This window comes from Triturus cristatus, chromosome 5_2 (genome assembly GCF_964204655.1).
Source record: "Triturus cristatus chromosome 5_2, aTriCri1.1, whole genome shotgun sequence".
Classification (NCBI taxonomy): Eukaryota; Metazoa; Chordata; class Amphibia; order Caudata; family Salamandridae; genus Triturus; species Triturus cristatus.
The window spans coordinates 334734921-334762006 of record NC_140588.1 but is presented as its reverse complement, the minus strand read 5'-3'; the positions used below and the strand labels follow the sequence as shown (position 1 = coordinate 334762006).

Below are 27086 nucleotides of genomic sequence, written 5' to 3'. Positions count from 1 at the left end.
GGAAGGAGAGGTTCAAGATGTTAACTTTGGCTCAGGTTCTAGCTGCCCTAGACCCTGGAGACTGGATGGTAGCGTTGGACTTGCAGGACGCATATTTCCACATCCCCGTCCTGCCGGCCCACCGGCGTTACCTGCGGTTCACGGTGGATCAAGAGCACTTTCAGTTTACCGTACTCCCCTTCGGCCTCACCAGTGCCCCTCGGGTGTTCACGAAAGTGATGGCGGTGGTCGCAGCTCATCTGCGCAGATCAGGGGTACCAGTCTTCCCCTATCTCGACGACTGGTTGTTGGAGGCGGGCTCGCCCCAGGCAGTCGTCTCCCACCTCCAGACTACGGCGGATCTCCTGCATTTGCTGGGGTTTTCCATCAACGTGCCGAAGTCACACCTGAGCCCCTCTCAGAAGCTCCTTTTCATCGGAGCGGTTCTCGATTCGGCGCAGTTCCGGGTTCATCCCCCGGAACAGCGGGTCCGGGATATACAGGCCCTGATTCCCATCTTTCGGCCTCTATCCTGGGTTTCGGTCAGGCTAGTGTTGCGGCTTCTGGGGCTGATGGCATCCTGCATCCTACTAGTGCATCACGCCAGGCGGCGCATGCGGGCTCTGCAGTGGGACCTGAAGTTTCAGTGGGCCCAGCATCACGGCAACCTGTCCGACCATGTCTTGATCTCGGAGGGCACTGCACAGCAGTTGCAGTGGTGGCTCACGGACCGCGATTGGGTCACGGGCAAGAGCCTCTCCCTTCCCCAACCGGAGCATGTCGTAGTGACGGATGCGTCCCTCCTAGGATGGGGTGGCCATATGGGAGAGGCGGAGATCAGAGGCCTCTGGTCTCCGGCGGAGTCTCGCCTCCACATCAACCTGTTGGAGTTGAGAGCGATCCGACTTGCACTGAAAGCCTTCCTTCCCTCTGTCAGGGGAAGTGTCGTGCAGGTGTTCACGGACAACACCACCGCCATGTGGTATTGCAACAAACAGGGCGGGGTGGGGTCGTGGACCCTTTGACAGGAGGCTCTGCGCCTCTGGACGTGGCTGGAACACCAGGGCGTCACCCTAGTGGTTCAACATCTGGCGGGCTCTCTGAACGCCAGAGCAGACGAACTCACCTGCCGGTGCATGATGGATCACGAATGGCGTCTGAACTCCGAAGTGGCGCAAGGTCTCTTTCAGCAGTGGGGAGAGCCTTGGTTAGATCTATTCGCCACCGAAGAGAACGCGCAATGTCAGCAGTTCTGCGCGTTGGAATTTCCAAGGCGGCACTCGCTCGGCGACGCTTTTCGTCACGGGTGGAGTTGCGGTCTGTTGTACGCCTTTCTGCCTATACCACTTCTGCCCAGAGTGCTGAAGAAGATCAGGCACGGACGGGCCCAAGTCATCTTGGTGGCTCCGGATTGGGCACGAAGGTACTGGTATCCCGAGCTACCTGGACCCAAAACGTGCGCTCTCCTTTTATCTGGACCGCACGAAGCAGTTCCGGGTGGACGACCAACTTTTCGTTGGATACGTGGGTGCTAAGAAGGGGAAAGCTGTGCACAAACGGACCATCTCTCGGTGGGTCGTTTTGTGCATCAAAATTTGTTATTCCTTGGCAAAAAAGGACCCTCCTGTTGGGCTGCGCGCCCATTCTACTCGGGCCACGGCGGCTACTACTGCTTTGGGACGGGGTGTCCCTTTGCAGGACATCTGTCAGGCGGCAACGTGGGCTTCGCTATACACGTTTGCCAGGCATTATTGCCTTGACAGCCAAGTCCGGAGGGATGGCTTCTTTGGCCGTTCTGTCCTCCAGGACTTTCTGGTGTGATCTTGGTTCGCAGACCCACCACCGGGGATGGTATTGCTTGGGTATCTATTCTAAGGTGAGGAATCTAACTAACGTGTTTCTTTCAGATGAACAAGTTACTTACCTTCGGTAACGATGTATCTGTAAGAAACATTAGTTAGTTAGATTCCTCACCGACCCACCCATCCTCCCCGTTCTGCGAACTGACATCTAGGGTTAAGGTTATCCTTTTCAGGCCCCTAGATTTTATTTTTGGCACCAGTGTCGGTCTTTTGCATGGCTCTGCGTTCCTGGCACGGAAAGCTATGTACAAGAACTGACGTCAGCGCGCGAGGGCGGCGTCTAAGTACTCCGACGACGTCATTCCGGCGCACGACGCCGACGACGGACGCGGAGCCGCAGACGACGCCTAGCGACGCGCAAAGGGTATTGCTGACGAAAAATCTTCCGGATCCAGTCTGACGCCTGGGGATATTCTAAGGTGAGGAATCTAACTAACTAATGTTTCCTACAGATACATCGTTACCGAAGGTAAGTAACTTGTTCGTTAAGTCACATGCTGCTTCCGCTACTTGTATGTCAATTTTTGTTTCTAGCTCAAATGGATGTAAGTCACGTAAAACGCAGCGACACGCGTTGATGCGCTGTGGAAACCCCTTCGCAAATGTTTACTGGTCACACCTTTCTTTGGCTTATTGCTGTATTTGAGTGTTACACTGGTACTTGTGAATAGCCGAACAGTGTAAGTATGTTAATTTTGTATGTGTACTGCAAGGCAGGAGGCAGCTGCCCACGTCGCTGGTCTGATGTAGGTAGGTAGTGTTCTACTACATTCAGATTTCTGTTTGTCCTTTTAGATTTTAACCCTCATGAAACAGCTCACTTAACAGCAGATATAACCACATTGGTATTAGTAATTCAGTCAAACCCTCTATTGTCCTAAGTAACAAGGTGTGCACCATTCCTGATCGATATATTATTTGTTGCTATAAATAAATACATCAATAATTGCAAATATTCTCTATAAAGAGCTTCTTGGAATTACGTCAATGAGATCCCCCAAAAACTAAAAACCATTAAAAAGGCGAGTTTTTTCCAAAACAACTTCTGGCTATGATAATTCTAGTTGCGTGTTTGCCATATGCGGAATTTCTCATCAATCTCGAACGAACACTGCAAACGGCGAGCAGGACGTGTGTGTGTTGTTACACGCTGGGAGTGGCCTGGAGTCCTGGTGCAGAGCTCCGGGTTTTTTTTTTTGTAAATCATGTTGTGTAGATTCTGTGCCACATGAAAGGGCCCTGCGCAGCCAGACATCAAGGCCTGCTCTGCTCACACTAATTCATCCGACCCTACTCCTGTGCACTGTGACTTAAGGCCATCGCACTTGCAAAGATTACTTTGTCTAGCCATTGCTTGTGTGCGCGCTCGCATGTATGTGTGTGACTGAGCCATGGTGGCAGCGTATCTGTGTCTAACGCAATCAATAATTTGATTTTAATGAGTAACTTGAAACCACACATATTGGCCTAATTATCTTCTCATAAAAAAAGCGTAAGTTGTGTACTGAGTGGGAATTTAAAGTACCAACGATAAGCACAAAGGGCAGCTGGGCAGGTCTGGGTCTACCGTTTTGTGTCTAGCTGGTATATCTTTTAAATGGATGGTGTTCACTTTTTGTTTCACACCAGAAGTCATGGACATTAAAAAGAACAACAATGTACACACACACACACACTCACTCACGTCTGCGCACGTTCGCGCGCACACACTCACACACACAAACAAACATTCCCCTTGTAAACCGAAGGAATCCGCCTGATTGAAGCACGCGCCCATCCGTCTAACAAAGGGACACGGCCTGACAACGAGCACGATGGACGAGAAACAGAGCAACCCTCAATGTGTTTCACATTTCCTCATAAAGTGTATTTACACAAGGCCAGGACTGTGGGAAGAAAAAAAGCCCTCGGTCCGAGTTGTATATGTCCCCGCCTGGATTACAAGGTAATTTACTGTTATCGTCAGGGGCCATTGGCTTCACATACTCTGCAGTTTACAGCCCTCAGGAATACCTTAAATCACGAGCTGTCATTCTTCCATTTTATATACATTATGTCGGCAACTTGTTTAAGTTTATGCAACTTGAGACCATCCAGCGCCTTGGTCCTGTGCAACAGTTACAGACTTGATAGCCCTGGAAGAAAAATACAAAACCACAGGGCACTCATGTTCGTTAAATCTCCAGCAGGGGAGGAGCTGAGGGTGGAATTCAGGGGCGCAGAAAGAGGTGGTGGTGGACAGCACAGTTCTTAATCTACCCTGTTATGTCTGCACACTTCAAGCATTTGCAATGCAATAGGTCTCGCAGTTACACGAGTTAAAGCTATTGGCATTGTAAATGACAATGCCTTTTATTTATGTTTTTAAAACGAAAAAAAAATGTAATAGGCATTGCCATTTGCAATGTCAATAGCTCAAACTTGCGTCAATTCGAGACCTATTGCATTGCAAATGCTTGTTTGCATTTGTCACCCCGAGTGGGACGGGAATGCTCAGACGTGAGTCCCGTGCTCTCCATGCCACTGGAATCAAGCTATCCTGGCTGAAGAGGGGTGAAACCCCGAAACCGGTCCTAGGATACTTGTTTCCAGTCCAGAGAGGACCTGGCCTGGCAGTTCGGGCTGGACTGCTCCTATTGGGCACAGGGTCAAGACTGATTTGCATATGGCTGGGTCCAAACTGGAATGACATGGTGAGCAAAAAACAATGGATTTAGGCGCAGATCTCTGTACTGGGGTGAATGTATGACATTGTTCTGCATTCTGTCCAACAATAGTTCTTTTTGCATTTGTGTACTTACCAGCATCATTATAATAGATCTGGTGTGGTAAGATAATTAGTAGTTTGGCCTGAAAAAGAGGGCGGTGTATGTATCTTATTTTGAAAAAAACTCTAAAAAACCATGCAACTGTAAGGTGTTTTGTCTTAATGCACTCATTCATTGTATACCTATGACAAATGTAGTTTCTGTCTCAGTTGTTACAAAAAGCTTAGACCCTCTTCTGTTGCGTATAGATTCAATGAAGTTTGCACTTCATGCCCTGAAAAACTTAATGTACCAATGATGAAGGAGCAATGGTTCTTAATAATGCAAGACAGCTTCACATTTGCTTTTGATCTGAGTTTAAAGCACTCACATCAGTCTTTACTGGTTTGCAGATACTGTATGCCAGTCCTAAAGCATTGGCAAGAATTGTTAGAGAATGTCTGACGTTAGTTCTGTCAAAAAGGGACACTTGTATGTTTAGTTAGTGTGAACTGTGAATTGGTGTCTCATTCTTGGTGTTGTGTTTTCCAGAAACGTATGTTAGCCAGGGATACTAGAATAGAAAACATGCTTGATATGTGAGGAGAAACAAAGAATTTCTAATAAAACTTCACTGATCTTGAAAAAAATTACACCAAGACAATGAAATCCTTGGAAAATGTTGTGCAGAAGGCTGGTTCTAGGACTTGCAAAGGCTACCTGTTTTTTTGTTTTTTTTAAATATTCATGCATCAGAAGGGATGCTGGATAAATATGAGGAAATATGTAATGGTTTTCTGGAACATTATGAATGAGTCTAGCACAATCTAACTGTGTTTTAAATATGTCTCATGCTTCAGAAGTGGATGCTGGATAAAAATGAAACAAATTGGAATCTACATATATATATGTGAATGTGACCTGTTCTCTTTTCCTTATGTATTAACATCACATCAGTCTTGCCTTGCGTTTTTATTTATTTAATTGCAAATACAGGTAAATTGGCTTAGATTTTGTATTCATACACCTAATGTCTGTGGTATGGTCACATTATGTTGCAGTCTCCTGCCCTTTAGTATCTTATACACTTAATTTAACACTAATGTTATTGTTCTTTATGAATGTCATAGAGTAATCAATCTAGTTTACTTTCTGTATTTGCTCCATGTCTCCTTACACAAAATAAAAATACATCTTGTCTTCTGCATCTCTTGAAAAAACAGAGTCAGAATCTCACTCTCCACAGAACACAGAGCACTGTTATTCTCTCTTACACTCCTCAGGGACTTCTTCCAGTCATATTCAGAGATGCCCATCACATAGGTATAAAGCATGGAATGGGCCATAAAATGATTTGCAACATACCTACATCGACAAGTGCAGTTTCCTAATAGACAGACATAGGACTAAGTTTATCCACAAACCTCTTGTGATGTGTCAATACCTGCCAATGGACCACCATTTTGGGGGTACGTGCTTATTCCCTACCACATTTAAAAAGCATTGGCAAAGCCAATAGGCCGCCCGTATGAGACCTATTAACTTTTCTGATATTGTTTAGCCATGCTGTACAGGGAGGGACAAACACAAGATGTGCAGGCTGAAACAGGGAAAGCCATTCAATAGAAAGGAAGCAAAGTGGAGTGACAGTACATTTAACCAATGGTAATCAGTGGTGGTGGAGTGCTGCAAGCTCCTGTATGTTAGTGGTAAGCCCACAGTATGCTCAACCTAAAAATGGCATTCACACAGGAGGCATGGGCTCCAAAATATGAGGCTTATTCGTTTTGTACTGATGGACAGGGCAGAAGATACTTGAAGAGGTAATCTTGCTTCATTACCTCCTCGTCCGTCTTCCTCGCCACAGTATTAACTAATGAGCCTTCGGCTCCCACAGAAACTCCAAATGCAATTTAACATTCTAGTCTCCCTCTCCCTCCAATATGGCCCCCAGTGACGACAGCCAATCCCATAAAGGGATACAGAAAGCCACAAAACGACCTGTTTTTTTGTTTCTGCACTACTCCGAGTGCTGTGTTCCTGCTTGTCAGGTAAGTGTGGGTTGGCGGTCCTGCTATAGCGGACTCTTGTGCCCTGTGTACGTTTGGTGTTGGGGGTGCATTGTGTTACCTTGGACCCTCTGTCCTGCGTGCCTCTCCGGTTCCTGCTATAGCGGTCCCGGCGTGGCGGAGGTCGGGTTCGTTTTGGGACCCGCCTCCTCTCTGATTCCGCGCCGAGGTGTCCTGCTAAGACGGACTTTACCGGCGAGTTTTCAGGTGATTGCCGACCGCACGTCCTGCTCAGCGGTCTTCCTGCAGTCGACGCTTTGTTGTTTATGGTCGCGCTTACAGCGCGGGGAGTTGGTTTCTGCCGTCTTCCCGTTTGAGGACTTGGGTTCGGTCTCTTTCTGGGGCGGCAGTCTTTTGCGGCGTCTCCTCGGCCGGGTTTTTTCTCGGTTGGGGGGGGCGTACTTAAGGCTCCTTTTCTAAGTGTTGGGGGCGTGTCCTGTTATTTTTCATGGTGCTAGGTGGCCATTTAAAACGCAGGTTTCTTCGGTTCTGTACAGTGTGGTTGTTCACTTCCTGCCTTTCTGTTTACTGCGGTTATGGAGGTTGCTGATGACGTGGTGGCTTCTGGCCTTGGGGAAGTCGCTTCTGGGTCTCGGGATGCGTTGCCTTCCTTGGCTGTGATTCAGCAGATGATAGATTCAGCTGTGGCTGCTGCTTTGCATGGCAAGATGGCTGCGCCTCCTTCTAAGAAGATCAGATCTGATCCTGCCTCCCTGGTTGGTTCTGACGCTGAGGATGATGTGGAGGTTAAGGGTCGGTTTGTGCAAGGTACTGACCTTAAGGACGTGCTGGGGCACATTCGCACCAAGATGATGTTTCCTGATTCGGTTGTTCCGATGGAGGAGGATTTTTTTGCGCAATATCAGCGTCCAGATCCTGAGAATCTCCCTTTGCATTCTTCTGTTGTGAAAGTGTTGGAGACTGAATGGAGGGATGTTGACAAGGGTGCTTTCCCACGTTACCTGTCTAAACGTTACCCTTTTCAGGATTTTTCTGCCTAGTATCCTTCGTCGGTGAAGGTTGATTCCTTGATGGCGGCGATGTCGTCTCATGGGTCTGTGGTTTCTGAGGATTCCTCTCCTGCAGATCCTGTGGATAGGAAGGTGGATGGGGCGGTGAAGCGCACTTTTTCTGCTGCCAATTTTTCCATCCGGGCTGCCAATTATTCTTCTTATGCCGTTCAATCCTTGCTGAAGGATTTTCAGTCCTTGGCTGAACTGTTGGACCAGGGCGAGGATATCTCCTCTACGTTGGCCATGATGAAGCAACAGGTTTGTCTCCTTTCGGACGTCTCTTTTGATGCCTTGGGTGCGGCTGCTTCTGAGGCTGGTTCTTCAGTGGCGGCTCGGCGCCAGTTGTGGCTCCGCTCCTGGAAGGCTGATGCTGCCCAGAAGTCTTTACTTATGAAGATTCCTTTTACTGGAGTTCAACTTTTTGGTCCTCCTTTGGAGGATATGGTGAAGAAGACGGCAGAGGATAGGAAACTGCTGGCTCCGGATCGTGCTGGTCGTTTCCGGTCTTCTGGTGCTACCCGTGCCTTTGGTCCTTCTCGTAGGGGCCGTGTTCACCAGCCCTTTCGTGGTAGGGGGCGTGGCCGGGGTGCCCCTTCCACAGATAAGTCCCGGTTCTCCAACGTTCACTCCTCCGCTGCTGCTCCCTCTAAATCGTGACTCTGTTTCTCCGGGGAAGGGTCCAGTTGGAGGTCGGCTGCTATTCTTCCTGACGTCCTGGAGGTTGACTGTGTCAGATCAGTGGGTCCTTCGGGTGGTTTCCGAGGGTTTTCGCCTTGGGTTCAGCTGGGATCCGCCAGACTATTTCAGGTCCACTCCTTGCCCCAGGTTGGCTATCAAGAAGGCGGCGCTTTTGGCCGGTGTAGACTCTCTTCTAGCAAAAGGTGCTGTAATTCCGGTTCCGGAGAATCAGGGGTTGGGGGTGTACTCCATCCTGTTCCTTGTGTCCAAGCGCACGGGGGATCTCAGGTCTGTCCTGGACCTGAAGTGGCTGAATGGGTTCATTCCTCCTCAGACTTTCAAGATGGTGTCTCTGAAGGTGATCCTCCCTCAGATTTCTCGGGGAGACTTTCTGGCGTCGGTCGATCTGCAGGATGCCTATCTCCATGTGCCGGTGCACCCCACCAGTCAGCGTTTTCTGAGGCTCTGTGTCCTGGGTCGGCACTACCAGTTTCAGGTATTGCCTTTTGGTCTCTGCTCTGCACCCAGGGTGTTTACGAAGGTTCTGGCACCTGTCATTGGTCATTTACATGGGGAGGGCATTCAGGTGTTTCCCTACCTGGACGATTTATTGATTTCTGCTTCTTCTCTTTCTAAGGCGGTGGTCCATGTCCAGAGGGTTTGCCGGGTCCTGGAATTGCACGGCTTCCTGGTGAATGTGGGGAAGTCCTCCCTGGTTCCTTCGCAGGATCTGACGTTCATTAGGGCTCGTTTCAGGACTCTGTTGGGGTCGGTGTTCCTGCCCCCTGCTCGGATGGAAACCCTACTGTCTGCTCTTCGGTCCCTGCTGTCAGGACCTTCCCAGCCTGCGAGACTTTGGGTGAGGGTTCAGGGTCTCATGTCCGCTTCCCTGTCCGTGGTTCCTTGGGCTCGCCTGCACATGTATCCCATGGTTTCCCACATTTTGTTGCATTGGGACCCCTGTTCTCAGGATCTCGATCTCTTGATTCCTGTGTCAGTGGGGGTTCGGGTGGCCCTGGGGTGGTGGTTGCACGTGGTTCATCTCTCACGGGTTGTCCTTTTCTGGTGGTTCCTTCTCGGGTCCTCACTACCGATGCCAGCCTCTTGGGCTGGGGTGCTACTCTGGGGGACTCATCGACTCAGGGTGTTTGGGATCCGACTGTGATGTCTTGTTCGTCGAATTACAAAGAGCTGAAGGCTGTCCAGTTGGGTCTGTTGGCCTTCTCGGACCTTCTCTTGGGTCATCATGTTCAGGTCTGGACGGACAATCAGGTGGTCATGGCGTATCTCAATCATCAGGGGGGCTGCCGGGTTCCTTCCCTCAGTTCCCTCAGTTACCAGATTTGTTCGTGGGGAGAGTTGCACCTGGAGTCGCTGTCGGCTGTTTCCCTTCCAGGTCATGAGAACGTGGTTGCGGACTGCCTGAGCAGGGTCTTTCCGTCCATGGTGTCCTTGTCCCTGACGCGCCGGATGTTCCAGGCTTTGCAGAGGAGGTTTGGGTCTCCGATTGTGGACCTGTTTGCTTCCCGGTCAATTGCGAAAATCCGTTGCTTTTGCACGATTATGCCATGTCCGGAGGCGTGGCGGATAGATGCTCTGTCCTTCCTGTGGCCGAAGGGCCTGTTGTATGCATTCCCTCTTGTTCCCCTGATCCCCGTTGTGTTGCAGAAGATCAAGAGGGAGGGGGCCCTTGTTCTTCTGATTGTGCCAGGTTGGCGTCGCCGCCCATGGTTTCCTCTCTTGTTGGAGTTGGCGGTGGGCACGGGATGGTTGTTGCCCTTCGATCCTTTTCCTCTGATGGGGCCTCCGCTTCCTCTTCTGGTGTTCCGGTCCTTGGGTCTGTGGAACTGGCTCTTGAGAGGGACTCCCTGATTCGGGGTGGGTGTTCTGTGGTGGTTGCTGATGTTATTCAGCGGTCCAGGCGTCCGCCTACTTTGCGTTCCTATGCGAAACAATGGGACAACTTTGCTGCTTGGTGCGTTCGGCAAGGTTTGTCTATGTCTGACTTGGATCCTGCCCGCATTCTTGATTTTTTGCATGAGGGTTTTGATTTGGGTTTGGCCATCTCTACTCTTCGTGCACAGTGGGCTGCCATTCAGGCCTTTCATGCTCTTCCTTTGGTTTCTGTGACGCCATTGGTGTCCAGGCTTTTGCAGTCTCTGGCTTTTCAGCGTCCCCGTCCTGTTCTGTCTTCTCCTCCTTGGGATCTTCCGCTGGTTCTGCGTGCGCTTCAGTTGGTTCCTTTTGAGCCCTTGGAGTCGGTTGACCTGAAATTCTTGACTCTTAAGGTTGTCTTTCTTGTGGCTATTGCTTCTGCCAGGAGGATTGGGGAGTTGGGGGCTTTCCTACGGTCGGCTCCTTTTTTGTGTGTTCTGGATGATCGTGTTGTGCTGCGCCCTCACCCCACTTTTGTTCCGAAGGTGAATTCCTTTTTTCATCGTTCTGCTGAGGTGATTCTTCCGGTTCTTTGTCCTGATCCTTCCTCTGGGGATGAGTCGTTGCTGCATCTTCTGGATGTTCGGCGCGCCTTGTTGATTTACCTGGATCGGACTTCTTCTTCTTTTTGCAAGGTGGACAATTTGTTTGTGAATTTTGGTTTGTCACGTAGGGGTTTGCGTCCTTCCCTATCCACTCTCAGTTGTTGGATTAAGGACGTTATTCTGTTGGCTTACGGTTCTTCTTCCTTGGTTCCATCTCTTCCTGTTCAGGGGCGTTCCACTTGTTCGGTTGCTGTCTCCTGGGCCGCTTTCAAGGGGGTATCCATGGAGGATATTTGCCGTGCTGCCACTTGGTCTTCCCTTACATGTCGCACTACTGTCTTCAGATTGGTGGTGGTGCTTCAGTTGCCTTTGCCTCTTCTGTGCTGGGTTCTGGGGTCCCATAGGTTGGAGGTTCTCTGTGTCTCTTTCCTGTTGTTGTAATAAAGTTTTGCTTATCTTCTGACTTTACTGGTGGACTCTGTTCTTACATGAAGCTGATATGCTTTGGTATCGGCTCATTAGTTAATACCGTGGCGAGGAAGACGGACGAGGAGGTAATGCCCCAGTTACTTACCGGTAATCTTCATTACTCCGAGTCCTTGTCTTCCTCGCCACAGTATAGTTTCCCTTTCCCTCCCGGCCCTCTTCTTGGCTTCATGTCTGCGGCTTAGTTTCTCAGGTCGTTTTGTGGCTTTCTGTATCCCTTTATGGGATTGGCTGTCGTCACTGGGGGCCATATTGGAGGGAGAGGGAGACTAGAATGTTAAATTGCATTTGGAGTTTCTGTGGGAGCCAAAGGCTCATTAGTTAATACTGTGGCGAGGAAGACTAGGACTCGGAGTAATGAAGATTACCGGTAAGTAACCGGGGCATTATCACATCTAACACTAAGAAACCGATCAGTGAAATAGCTTTGTTGTCTTATATGATGGTATATATATATATATTCACTGAAAAAACCATAGGTTTCACACACGTTATAGTTAGGAATTAGCATTTAAAAAACCTTGCTAATTCAATGAAAAAACCATAGGTTTCACACATGTTATAGTTAGCTGGAAATTTTACTGATAAAAAACCAATGAAATTCCCCCGTTATAGTTACTGTAGGCAACTATAACTCACGCGACCGCAATCCTCTGCTGATGCTAATACTGTATTTAGACACTTATTTGCCCATGTCTTCTTCCATTAAATTTTAGCTATACATATATTACAAATATTTTTTTTTCATAAAGACACATATGTCATCAGCAGAGGATTGCAGTCGCGTGAGTTATAGTTGCCTACAGTAACTATAACGGGGGAATTTCATTGGTTTTTTATCAGTAAAATTTCCAGCTAACTATAACATGTGTGAAACCTATGGTTTTTTCATTGAATTAGCAAGGTTTTTTAAATGCTAATTCCTAACTATAACATGTGTGAAACCTATGGTTTTTTCAGTGAATTTGTACGGTTTTTTAAATGCTAAGTTACTTTACGCCATTCGTGGCGTGCACGCCCACTTAACGCAGTTCGTTCCGTGCGGCACGGTGCGCTTCGCGCACCATGCGCGCACAGTGAGCACGCGGTGCGCTTCGCGCACCGCGCGCCCACTTTACGCAGTTAGTGCCGTACACGCAAGGTGGGCACGCAGTGCGCTACGCGCACCGCGTGCCCACGTTACGCACCGTGCGCACATGGAGGACATATTATGCGCTTCCTTGTGATAGGTAATCTGTTAAATTTAATTTGTAAGTGATGACAATAATATGCCATGCACAGAGAGTGTTTTTTTTTTTTATTAAAATTTTTAGCGTAAGCGCACCGTACGCGTACGGTAAGCGTAATCGGCGAAATTTTCAAAAAATAAAAATTTACAGTTTTTGGCCTTGGGGGATCTTTGAGGACTCAACTAACATGGCTATGTGCATGGGCGCTGTCTAAACAGCCCCTTTATATGTTTTTTGCCTTTGTTTACAGCCCCCCCCTCAGAGTGCGAGAGAGAAAATGGCGGGCGCCGCTTCCTGGTTTCGACCGATTCGAATGTTTACTTAGATGTAACAGCCAATCAGAATCGCGCTCGCGCACGCCACCGTACGCGTACGGTAAGCTTACGGTAAGCGTACCGTAAGCTGGCTCAGATATATATATTGATTTAAAGGCTATTTTCTCAGAATCTACTGAACAGAATTACACCAAACCTACAAAAGGCACTTCCTTGACCTGAGGACTACCTCTCTGCCAAATTTCTAGTAATTCTGTTCAGCCGTTCGGGCTGTAGCCCTGTCTAAAGGTCCTATGGAAAAATGCATGGGAAAAACGCGTTTTGGGACCCCCCTTTTATCTCAGCCCCCGCTTGACGAATCCCCCCGAGACTTTCAGGGTAGGAGCGGAGCGTAGCGCCCCACCTATTTTGAGAAATTCGCGAGGATTCGTTGACCGGCGCCAAAGTTATTCAAAATAGAATGTTGCGGATTTCCTATGGAAACAGGGTCCTAACTATAACTACCTACTGGCGACCGCCAGTAGGTAATATATATATGTACATTATAGGTATCCTGCCCGAAACTGGAAGTTCGACCGTCGACCGGGATGCGTGGCTCTCGGCTCTGCGGCATTTAAGAGATTTGGAGAAGTGGATTTGTCGGCGGATTTATCGGCGGCTGCTGCTGGCTTTTGCCGCGGTGAAGGGAAGGGAAGAGAAGGGGGTGCTGCTCCATTCCCGTTGAGATGTCAACCCTTCTGCGGCCGTGTTGATTGACACGCTTGCTCCCCGGCTGTGCACAGGCTGACGGACTGCGTGTAGGCGGAGAGACCCGGGCGGCGACAGCTGGTGGGCTGCTCAATGGATTCTGATCTGCGTGGTTGACTGGCTGTGCAGGTGTTTCCCTCCGAAGCTGCAGCACAGGAGGTAGAATTCGGAGCTGCCCTCAGGAGATTTCTAAGTGAGAGGTTTTTTTTTGTTTGGCTGTGGCTGGCTGAAAAAAGCGAGGGGAAAGGCAAAAGCAGATCTGAGCAGCTGGGCTTTCTTATCCTCTTGTGGCTTGTGACCTGGCATTTTTTGAGGCGCTAAAAAAGAGTAAGGAGGAAAAAAAAAGTGAATCCAGTTGTAATGGGATGGCCGTGAGAAGGATGGCGTGAGGCTCAGTGAGAGCTCGGCGATGGAGTGAGCTCAGCGGACGCGCTTTGACTCAGATAATTGTGGGCATTTGCATTTGCATCGCAGCAGGCGTTGGGAGATGTTTGTTTTCTGTGGAGTTTGGGAGCATCAGAGCGGACTCCAGGACCCAGCAGCCACCTGCTTTAGCTCCTCCCGCCAGCCACTACTTAATGCCTCGTGGCACCCGCTGCACGGGACGCGCGCGGGGGTGCGCCAGGTGAAGCCCGGTCCAAGGGCGGGCCCGTTTGAGCCCGTTCGAGATCGTAAAAGGTCGGTTCGGGCCCCCCCACTGACACAACTATTACCATAAGGTCAGTGCTTGTGAGTTGATTTTTTCTGTTGTGTTATTATATCCATCTGGCATTTTGACCCAAGCTTTAGTTGTAGTGTCAGATCCATCTATGGCCACTAAAGGAGGAAAGGGGAAGATTTCTGCTACAGGGGGGTCAGTGGCGGGGTCATTGGATCGGTTCATCATTAGAGCAACATCAGTACTGGACCATGAAATTGCCTTGACTGAGCGGCGTCTATCACTGGACCCCACGCTATCAAAGCGATCATCTCTGGGTGAGTTTACGCATGTTAGGTCACCAGAGCTACACACTGCCATGGGTAGTAACCCTTCCCCCCTGTTTGGAGGAAGCCATCAGCCTTCACGGGCCCCAGAGAGTTTTGTCAACATTTCGTCTCTACTGGAGCCTGCGCCTAACATCAAGTCTGTTGTTCCGGCATTTAAAGAGCCTGTTTGTCGCTCCCCCCCCCCCCGTCCTTTAACAAGGTCAATTTGTAATTCCTCTATCCAAGTTGTGGCCCAACCCCAGGAACCTGCTATAAGGAGAAAGCGGGGCGGGGGTCCTCAGAGGAATAAAAATCCCCAAAACACGAAGATCCAAATATCCCGTGGAATAGGTGTAACGGACCTTATACCAACACCATCTGGGACGGAGGCTCGATTACCTACCCTTTTCACGGGCTCATCAATCTCTGATACAACAGATCCCCTTTTACATCTACTCGGAGAGGATTTTTGGTTGAAAATGGGAGCTTTATTCACTTCTTCCCTTCAACCACTCCTCGAAAGACTCTCTTTAATAGAGGACAAACTCTCACATCTTGACTTATCTCTTTCAAACAATCACTCAAATAATAATTTGTCACGGGGGGCCATTCTGGGTTATCTGGTGTAACCTCTAACTCAATCGCTAATCCTCCTACCCCAATTAGTTTATGCCTCCCTTTGCCTCTCAATACAACATTAGCCCCTCCAAGGGGGTCTGTTAAGTCTGGTACCATTGGGAATTCTGGCAATGTAATGCATGGTGAGGGAGCATCTAATAAGGTTATGAATCTAGCGATTTCTAGTCAGGAGAGTAGTTCTATGCCAGGTCCAACGAGAAACGAGAAAGCTGATGATTCCCGTAGGCGCCCCCTAAGTTGTGATTTAAAGAGCTCTAGTTTGCCACACGTAGATTTGCCACCTGAATCAATTCCGTATGTTGTTGTTTTGGCTGGTGTCCCGGGACTGGATCAAGGTAAAGAGGAATCGTATTCTGATCTGAAAAACAAGTGTACCCACTGGTTAAATACTAATAGACCACTTCCACCACAGGTGTATAGTGAAATTTTATTTGCTCGTAGAGTAAGTTGGGTGGGACAAAAAAAGAAACACATTGAGGGCGATTGCATTTTGATTAACTTTAGAGACAGTCGGATAGTTGATCATTTATGCGATTGGCATCAGATGTGGGTGGCTAAAGGCATACCTTTCAACAAATAGCTGGGGTCAACGAAGGGAAGGTAGGGACTCTATGCCGCAGGTAGAAAGAGCAATCAATAGACGTTGTAACTACGATAATTTCCCACCTTTTGTTCTCCCTCTAACTAATAGATTTAGTTGTCTAGACCAAGTAGATTGACTGACTCTGAACAGTCAAACTCTGCGAATTGATGAGAGAGATGTGGTTAACGACCAGACATTCACTTTGAATAGGGAACTAGCGAGCAAAGAAATTTTTAGGGGAACCATTGATGATACTGAGGGGGTTGTATATTGTAGTCCGCCTGGTAGGGTGTGGAGTCTGCCTGGTACTATTACTAACCTGGGTGAACCTATTTTTCTTTCCCAGGCTATAGAAGCCCAACTATTTCAGGGAGTAATGGCGCCTGATAATCCTCCGCTGATAAGCAACGATAGGGCATTAATGGAGTATGCTAAAGGGGTATGCTAAAGGGGAATTAGTTAGTCACCTTGATGCCACTGTGGAAAACATTGGTGGCTATGAGGAGGAAACCCTGTCTGTGGCCCCTGAAAGAGGGATCTCTACCATGGGTCTGCAGAGATCTAAGGCAGTCTTACCATCAGGGCTAAGTATGCTGTCTTGGAATATAGCCGCGTTAACTCCCAAAATGGTTATTCCTGAGTGGGCTGAATACATCGATACCCACGAGATCTGTTTATTTCAGGAGACCTGGGCATTGAAGTCTCTACATAGAGTAGGGTTTGCCACTTATTGTAAAGCGGCAGTTCAGGGGCCTAGGGACAGACCATCAGGGGGCTTGGGCATCTGGATCGGTACACATCTTGGCTGTTTAGTTAAGCCGATTGATACCCACTCCCCTGATATCCTATGTATTATTCTATCTCTTAATGACTTCCCCAAAGTAGCTAATATTAATGTTTACTCTCGCCCTGTAAGGTATGGGCAGACCTCACAGACGCTACACTGTCTGTCAGCCTTTATTTCGTCGCTGCCTGAGCAAGTTTTTCCTATTATCGGTGGGGATTTTAACTGCCATTTTGAACCCTTAAATGGGTTATCCCACTCCATAACGGGTGATGAGGATTCAACGTGGGGAATTCCACTGTGTAATCATTATCCGCTGAGGGGCTGGACCCCCCCTAGCCCTACAGTTGACCTCAGTCACTCTTAACTATTCGCTGAGGGCATGTAATGGTCGACTATCTGCGGATAATCCAGGGAAACACACCTTTGAAAGAAATGGTCAGGCATCCACAATTGATGACATCTTGGTGAAGGTGGATATCTGGCATTGGATAGTGAATTTCCCGGTACAGCCTCGCCCCGAAAGCGATCATAATCCGCTGGTTGTTACCCTGGACTGGTGTCAACTGGGAGCAGGGCAAGCAGAGCCTACCTCACCCCCTTCCAATTTATTTGTAACAGAGGGAGGTAGAAGACTCCGTTGGGGAACTTTTTTACAATCACCTGAGGCAAAGGCTGCACTGTATAAATCTATCATACCCTTTTTGGTAAAGGCCAGCTCTATTACAGATAGATGCGGTGGTACTGATTTTTTTAGAGGAGCTGGGGGATAACCACCAGGATATGGTTGAAACCCTGGCAGAGTTTTTTTATACTACCTCAACCCATAACAGAAAGGAACAAAGAGGAATTAGTCCCTGGTATAATAGGGCTTGTAGAGAAGCAAGGAACGCCCTGTTGACTAAACTGCGCGAGGGCGATATTCCACGCATTAGGGAGGCAAGGGTTTTTTTAAAGAAACTTATCTTAGAAGCGAAATCTGAATGGGAAACTGAGAGGTGGCAGGCCATTAAGAAAGCCCTAGACGATAGGGACCCCAGAGGGTTTTGGAATTTGGTGAAGACAGGCAAACCTGAGGGTAAGAATGCAATTGAGCCAAACCTTGGGGAGGAAGTCTGGCGAGCTCATTTTCAAACGTTATATACAAAGTCCCAAATAGGAACAGTTGTAAACGGGCCGCCAGTAACTGACTCTATTCGCGTTCCACTCATTGACATCCCCCTTCGTTCCCTGGCTGAGGTGGCAATGGCCTTGGCCAAAGTCTTGCCAAATAAGGCACCCGGATTGGATAGGGTCCCAGGAGATCTATTTAAAACCGATCAGGTAGTTTGGGTTCCATACCTGCGGTCCCTCTTTAATGCAATTCTTTATGGCTTGACACCCCCCCAAACGTGGGTGGGTGCCGAGATCATTCCCATTGATAAAAAAGGTTCTCCTATAGACCCGGCTAATTATAGGCCTATTAGCCTAATTGATTTTCGCACATGTTCTTTTGGGAAGACTGCAGACTTGGATGGAAGATCATAATATACTCACCCCTCTTCAAGCTGGTTTTAGATCCAAAATTTCAACTATAGATCAGTTGTTTAGATTACAACTGATCTATTGGAAAACCATCACGTTGAAGGGAGGCTCTCTCTACCTCACATTTGTGGACCTCAAATCAGCTTTTGATTTGGTAGATCGAGACCAGTTGTGGGACCTCCTGTTAGAGATGGGGGCTCCAGTCTACCTCTGTCAACAGTTTAAACGCCTCCATGAAGGCACTTTTGCTAAAATTAGATTTGGGAATAGAGGGGAACACTCAGCTCCGATTCCCGTAGAGAAGGGCGTGAGACAAGGTTGCGTTCTCGTACCAACCCTTTTCTCCCTTTTTCTAGATGGGCTAATTGAGGATCTCTTATCAGTTAAGGACATAGACTCCCCTAAACTTGCCAACCGCAAAATTCCTGCATTAATGTTTGCGGATGACACGCTGCTCCTATCTAAAACACCTATCGGGATGCAGCGTGTCTTAGAGAAATTTGGCTTGTTTTGTAAGAAAAGGAACCTTGAGGTGAATATAAAGAAAACAAAGTATATGGTCTTCCATGCCGACTCCACAAATTGCCCACACCCTAAAATGGACGATAGGCCTTTAGAGAGGGTCCCCGTTTTTGATTACTTAGGTAACCAAAAAATGATAAAACGGACTGGGGGCCGCAGATTACTAAGGCGAATTTAAAACTTATTCAGGCTAGTGGGGGGATCCTAAAAGTCCATAGGAGTTGTGCCATAAAGGTTATTATCCCCCCTGTAGAAATCTATAAAGTCCAAGCAAGGGGTGCCACCCTTTACGGAGCTGAACTATAGGGTCACTGCCAGACTAAAACCCTGGCAGTGACCGAAAATAATTTTTTAAGGCAACTCTTGGGTCTCCCTCAAAGCACCCCTTTAGTCCCTCTAAGGATGGATCTGGGCATTCTCCCCATTACCGAAGTGATAGCCTTTCGCCCACTATTTTATTGGCGACGGCTATGGAGTACCCCTGAGCTGGCTATTTACAGAGAGGAACTAAAATCAGTCATGCACATCCGGGGGGTGTGAAAAATCCCTTGGCTGTCCTATATTCGGGATGCCTTCCATCAAATTGGGAGGAGTGACATGTGGTCTTCACCTGCGGAATCATGTCTTGATATTTCCAAACAATCACTAACCTCTGCTCTTAAAGAATACCGACTGATGTGTATCAGTAGGGCGACTGAGACATCTAGTCTAACCTCCAGGTTTTTAGATGTTAAAATAGTTTATAAATTGGAGCCAGCCCTAGATCTCATTCAACCCTTTCTAGCCAAGAAACTGTTCCTCCAATTCTGATACGGGACACTCCCCCTTTATGCATTTACTAACAACTGGGCGGGGGCCAATACATTATTATGTCCTGGGTGTAATGAGACAGAAGAGACAGAGACCCACGTGATCTTTTTTTGTCCTGCATACAAGGTTCCTAGATCTAAATGGGTTCTTCAACTTTGTAGGAATTTGGAAATCAGAAATTTTAGAGAGGTTTTTAGGCTACTAAAGTATGATACACATCCGGTCTTTGTTGCTGCTATATCTAAATTTCTCTTTGCACTGTGGTGCAAACGCAGATGTTTAGTGAAAAGTTAGGGTTGAGACCTGGATGGTGTTGTTTTAACTGACTCTTGATCTTAAATGTTATTAACTGACGTTTACATTTTAAATTATGTTTATTAGCTTATTTATGTTTTTAAATGAATTGTGCCAGAGGATGATATTTTCCCTTACGTGGATAAAAATTGCTGTAATTAACATATCGCTCCATGCTTAAAGCTTTTTACGATTTAATAATCTATGGGAGTGAGAGCCTCTTTTATTGCCATTTTCCTGTTAGCTGGGTCTAAAACGTAAAAAGTACCATTATCTGTCCCTACTTCCTACTTTCTTTAAATTTTTAAGCTATATTATGATGCTGTATTTCTAATGTTATTTTATTGTGCTTTTATGGCAGTAATTGCCGAAATAAAGTTCTTTGATTGATTGATTGATTGATTGGTATCCTGTTGCTTACATAACAAATATATTTATTTTCCATGTTTTAGCCCAAGACTCACAAAGCGATCAAAACAAAAATTCAACCTGTCGAAATACAGAAATGTTGGTAATCTTCCTCTTGGTAGTGTCATTGCTGCTTCTGTTTCTGAACTATGTAAGTATCTCCACTTTTTCATTTATATTCTTTTACTTGTCAGTTTGTAGTTATATTTCTTCAGTTATTTACATTTGAAATACCTAAAAGAATAAATTTTTGGGGAGACTGAGAAATATATTTTAGAGGAACAACTCGTTCTTAGAAGTAAAGAAGACTAGTTTGAAAATGTTTATGGGTTGTTCATTCCTAAAGAGTGGAAACCTCCTGATTTCCCTTCTTTTAAATTATTGGTAACCAGGAAGGTTCAGTTAACGAAGAGCTGGGTTACTGGAGGACAGTATGCCCTAAGACCCCAATATGATATATAATGGGGCCTTGTTCTGTATGGCCTGTGTGATGTAAGCGATCTTTAAACCACCTCACCACTTTATTGGGAACCTATGGTGCCAGTATAAAATGAGCAAAATGTGTTCATTTGTACTGGCGTTTGAAATTACACAAGTTAACGTTTGTTGTACAAATTAGAAAATATTCTTGAGTCTTTCCTGTGCAAACCCGGTATGCTACTCTCAATCAAACTGTTATAGATATGCATAACAAAATAACTACAGTGCCATAGTCAAGCAAACCTATCACTCAGTGACTGGTAATCATTTGTGATCACCTCCTTGCCTTGTCTGGTTCTGGTAACATTCTACCTCCTGATCCATCTGGCTTTGTCTATAGCATTTGAAACCCCACACCAGTCATGCCTCCTCAGACCAGTTGAAATATGTAGGACTTCAAGTAACTAGCAATGATCTTCGAATTATTTGTATCCCATGGCAAAGTACATCTTATCTGTACCAGCAGGATGGCTCAGTGAGTTGAACTCTTGCCACTCCATAGGCAGTGATCTGGATGTCCTGTATTTGGGCCGTTTTAGCCTTCTATCCTTCCGATGTCAGAGCTATAAATAGTTGTTAGGGAGCCTACTAAAGTTGGCACTGGCTCGTTGTCATGGGGAATTCCGGTCCAACCTTGGTAATAACACAGGGGTGAGGGGTGGGAGTTCCCGGTCACTTGACATGCCACGCATTCGTGGATAGCCTTCTCCACGAGTTGGCCTAAACCGGGCAACCATACTTTGTGCCAGAATCGGCATTTGGTCTTCACTACCCCTTGATGTGATCAGTGTGCCAGTTGTAGTGACTGTTGGAGACGGCCAACCTTGTCCGTCACATGAGGCACCCCTCCACTCAGACGGTTAGCTTGTGCCACACATGGTGGAGGGATTAGAGGGCTAACTGCTTCTTCGGTGTGGTGGGCAGAGTGGTCTAGTAGGAGTATCCTATTGTTATCACGAACTGCAGTAGTGGCTAGTTTGAGGCCGTCATTCTGATCAGTAGCCACTACAACATCAGAGATGGATATAGGGAGCGGTCTGGCTCTCTCTAGCACCAACCTCATGTACTCTTCAGTGTCACAGGCATCTTCTTCTTCAGCTGGAGGGGACAGGTCTGGCATGCTGCTAAAGCAGTGGTCTTCAAACTTTTTGATGCCAAGACCCCCCATCAATATTTTTTAGGTGTAAGAACCCCCTCCTGACAAAAATTTCTAGAACCTGGCAGTCCTTATCATTGACAACCATAAATGATCTCCAGAGAAATGGTCAATCTGTGGTTGCACCTCATTAGTACCAGTTTAAAACCAAAATATAGCAATAAGGAACAAAAAGGGGACCAGTACAGCTTTACTAAGGGCCTTCTACAGAGCGGCAACACCTGTTGCTGCTTTTTTAGTAACTTTTAAACCTTTTTAGTAAATACATTTTTTGGTTAAAATCAGTAGTTTATGCGGCAGATGATGGATTATATGGCAAATGCGGCAAATCTCTAATTATGCTAAAATCGCTGCGGCCGCACAATCACATAATTCCATTGTCCCTTGGTATAATAGCTGTAATGCATGGGCTGCAAATTTATTGCACGGCATTATGGGAAATCCATACTGTATTTCATGGGATGCTGACAGCTTGGCAATTACAGCGGTCTGTAACTGGAGGCAGCTGAACATCATTCATCATAATTAAAAATACCTACTTTTTAGGACTTTCGTCGCCGGGTAGCTCCATATAAAATAAGGGTAGCTTCAATGAATAATAAATACATTTTAAAAAGTTGTTACTCTGCAGGAAAAGCACTATAATAAATTACGAAACCACCATTATTTAATGCACTGCAAAAGTCTGTGTGAAACCAGAGAGAGACAGAATTAAATTGTGGCTGGTGCAGTGGAGAAAAGTGACTTGTGTATCTATAGCGCTATGAGGTCACAGCCTGTGACAGAATGCACTGTGAATATGTAAGTCTTTTTTTTAATACTTGGCATTACACGCAATATAAGATAGACCGCTACAAAATGTGCAAAAGGTTTCCCGATAAAATAGTGCTTCCAAAATAAACGGGCTGCTTCCAAAATATACGGGCTTATTTATAAGCCTCTTGCAGTGCCGGTGCGTAATTTTTTATGACGCTCTGGTCACGCAGAGAGCAGACCCATATTTACGAGGCCATGCAAAGTCTCTTTGCGTGGCTTTTGATGGCCTCCTAGATACGGCATAAGACAACGCAGCACAAGTCTGTGTGTTGCTTTACACTGCATCAGTCCTTCTCAAAGTGCCTAAATAAACATCATTGGCTTCAGCTTTTTCAGAGGGTTAACTTTAAATACATATGCCTAGTTCATAAAGCATTATCTGGCAGTAGACATAGCCCTCTTACCCACAAATCTAGGTTCTAGACCCCCAAATGCAGTCTGCGCCCAGAAAAAGCTTGGGTATTCACCGGTTCCACATTTCAGAGAACTTTATGGGGAAACATGTTTTTCAGTGGCTGCAGCAATGCTCTACAACTGGCTTACACTGAATCTGAGAAGACAACACTCTTTGCTGAGATTTAGACTAGAGAGCTAATAAACACCTGGCTTTTCCACTACAAGCCTCCTGTGATTTTATATGACTGGTTAGTGATTTGCAGAAATGGGATTTGAAAAAAAGAGCGCTGAGGTACCTACTTGGCTATAGCACTTTAGAAGTGCCTAAATATAATTAAATAGCATGCAGAAAATTGCTCCTCTAATCACAAAATATTGAACGCAAAAAATGGTCTTATTTAAGGTTGTGGGGCTTGGTGCAGCGTTGGAACGGAACTATGGTCACTGCTGCCATCATTTGCTTGGCAGATGCGTATGCTACTAAGGGCAACCAGGGCCCTAACAAAGGCCCCCGCATGAGGGGGGGGCTCCTTCAGCATATCTTCCAGGGGGCCCCCCTCACGTTTTGTTATGCCACTGCTTATTACCTACAACAGCACTCTCTGAAATCGAAGCAAGTCATACAGCTAAACACACCTTTCTGCCAGTGTGCTGCTGGCCTGAAAGAAATGTAAATGTGCACGAGTTAATCTGCAAATCCTTTACATTTGCAGATTAACTCGTTGTGCATATTTGTATTTCTTTCAGACCAGCAACACACTGGTAGAAAGGCTGTTTAGATGTCTGTCTGGCTAAGATTTCCCAGTACCTAAATAAAACTTCAGGGAAAGCATTTCAACTACGTCTCGGACGTTTTCTTTTTGCAAATGAAGAACGTGACCCCTTTGCCATGCCTCCACGGCCCCCCTGGGGTCGCGCCCCACAGATGGAAGATCTCTGTGCTACAGGAAGTCTAATTGGTTGGTCAAGCCTTGCTAGTATTCAGTGGGGAAGTGAAACTCCTGGATCTGTGGAATCAATTTTTTCAATCCGGGCAGTGGTTGGAAGTGAAGCCCCTGAAGAGTGGAATGAGTGGGTTATGATCTGTGTGAAAAGAATGCTTATACAGGTAGATGAGAAAATAGCGACACCCCTAGTGTACTGCAAAAGCTTCCTTTTAGATTTGTGAATATCATTGTTCTGTGGCTGTTAGAGCTCTGCTTGCATAGGCTTGAGGAGCTCACAACCTACAGCTTTGGCTGTGTGGCAAGACTGCTCCCAGTCCTGAGGGGCTGGTATCTACCGCCAAGTCTGACTCTTTCTGGGGATTAAAATTGGCAATAGTTGTTTCGGCAGAGAGTGGTCTCTTTGTGTATTGAAACGCTTGTTTGGGTTCACTTCCCCCTACCCAAGGGGTGGAGGTTTTGGTGAGCTCTCTCAGGGGTGCGGAGAGGGTCAGCTAAGTCCTGGATGAACAGTGCACAAAGGCGTAGACTTTGACTTTTCGTTTCTCTTAATTTGAGGGGTGCTGGCAAGGTCTAATACAGTTAGTGGCCATGAGGTAATTGAGGCCTCAGTGTCAATAAGCAAGGGACAGCAAGTTATCTATGAAGAAAAAGGTAAACACAGTCTCATCCGCCTCCTTCCACACCATACCCATGCTCAGTAAGATTTTCAGGTGGCTTCCAGTCAACAAGAGAAGGACACTCATTCAGCCCCTCGTCACCAGCAGGCTGCACTACCGAAACACTCTCTACTTCGAAATTACTGAACGACTCCTGAAGAGACTACAGACAATATAAATCTCAGCGGAAAGAATCATCCTCAACCTCCCCAGTTGGACTCACATCACTCCACACCTCAAGAAGCTAAGCGGACTCCCGATCCAGAAGAGATGCCAGTTCGAGATGTTGACCCACGCATATAAAGTCCTGCACAATGCAGAACCAGCATACATCAAAAAGACTTTCCACCAAACACCTGCAATCTGCCTGCCTCTTCACCGCAGACTCCCCCCATGGATCCACCAAGCCAACAGCGGAGGGCACTCCTTCTCTCACCTGGTGGCCAAAGCCATGAAAGCCCTTAGGACTGCCTTATTGCTCCAGGAATTCCGGAAAGGACTCAAGATCTGGATATTCGAATGAACAGAACACTGCAAAGTAGCTAGCAACTCCAGTGCCTTGCCTCAAGGGTGATTTGCCGCGCTTTATAAATCCTGATTGGTTGAGTGGATAACAGCTGTGATGGATTGTCCTTGTAGTTGAATGTGACTTTTCAGGGTGGTCTGGGTGGGTATCTCCTTTGGTCCTATGACCTGGACAACAGAAATTGACTTGCTTAGTTCATCGTCATCAATGTTGCGTCCTCCTTGTGTGTCTGGTGCAGTTTTAACCGCATGAATGCCTTTCTTTTGAGGCTTTGATTGCTTTTGGGTAGATTGACAGACTTTTAAAAAGTGGTCTCGTTTTTCGCACACAGAGCATTTTTTTCCTGATGTAGGGCAGTCTGCATGTTGGGGAAATTGTCCCCCGTACCACCAGCATGGGCAGCTGGTTACTTTTGGTTTGTTGGTGACTTGCTTTTCTTTTCGGGGGTCTCAGCTGACGAGATTAACAGGTTCTGTCTTGATGGGTCTCTGTAGGGCGGCTTCAATGTGGTATTCTTTCCCTTGATAGCTCCTTCGAACGTACCAGGGTGAGAATGTCACGCATTGGAATGTTCGGATCCGTAGGATCTGTTCTCGGAGGGTGTGCAGACAAAATATTGAGTTGGAAATTTCGAATGACAGAAATATCGAGTCTTAAATATCGTCAGTGAGAAATATCGACAGCAAGAATAGTGTGCTCAAGAATATCGATCTGAAGGTAAGAAATATATTTATATATATATATATATATATATATATATATATATATATATATATATATATAAATTATAGAAGTCAATAATATCATTTGCAAAAATATAGTTAATATTACGATTTTTTAATTAGTGTTATGTATTTTAGTATATATTTTAAATGTATGTGATGGTTTTTTTTGCAATAAGTATTGTTAATTTTTTTAATAGATGTGTTCAATTTTTAGTAGTTATCAATTTTATTTTAATTACATTTTAAGTTTTTTAGTTCCTTATCGGGTTGTGGATTTGTAAGGGAATAGGGAGGGAAGTAATTTAATTATAATAAACTAATGATTTTTTTGTATTTATTAATATGTATTTAATTGAGAATTTAGTGTTAACTAAGGGAAGTAATTTCTTTTTAATTAATTATTAATTTGCTGTTAATTAATATTAATTGATTGAAAATTAAATATGGAAATTGTATGATTAATTTTAGGTGTGGGTTGTGGGGTTTATAGGGGTAAAGGATGGGAAGTAATTTATTTTTACATAATTAATAATTAGTTGTTAATTATTATTAATTAATTAACTGAAAATTACATATGGAAATTGTGTAATTAATTTTAGGTGCGGGTTGTGGGGTTTATAGGGGTACAGGGTGTGAAGTAATTTATTTTTAATTCATTAATAATTAGTTGTTAATTAATATTATTTTATTAATTGGAAATTAAATATGGGAATTGTGTAATTAATTTTAGGTGTGGCTTGTGGAGTTTATACGGGTAAAGGGTGGGAAGTTAATTCATTTGTATGAGTTTTAATTTGTTTTCTAATGAATAATATTTATTTAATTGGTAATTAATTTTGTTAATTATGGAAGTACATTTTATTTTTAATTTAGATGTCAGTTGTGGTGTTGTAGGGTAGGATATGAATAAAATAAATGTATGAAATAATGTTTTTGTTTATAAATAATTTCTATCTGATAATATTAGTTTGTTTGAAAAATATATGTTTTTATTTAATATAATATTTGTAATTATTTCTCTTATGTATTTAACATTATATGTTTTTGTTTTTTTTAATTTCTAATATTAAATATATTTGTGCTTTAATTTTTTTAATATTTAGATATTTTTTACTTTATTTTGTTTTTCAAATATTTTTTGTAGTTGTTGGTAGGTTGTTTGTTTTTAATTTTGAATTGACTGTAGTGGGAATAGTAATTTTTTAGCTCTCCGCAATCCAACACTTTCCCTACTGATACACTTTCTGTAGTGGGAATAGTAATTTTGACCCCTCCACTATCCAAAACTT

General features: G+C 45.7%; 1 protein-coding gene across 1 annotated transcript in view; it reads left to right on the top strand.

The window, feature by feature from the left end:
• Positions 1–27086, top strand: part of CD83 (CD83 molecule) — a 290744-nt gene that overhangs the window by 239373 nt on the left and 24285 nt on the right. Inside the window, exon 6 of the mRNA XM_085607099.1 lies at positions 20140–20246. Within this exon, the coding sequence (XP_085463225.1) occupies positions 20140–20246 (107 nt within the window). The remainder of the gene's footprint in view (positions 1–20139; positions 20247–27086) is intronic.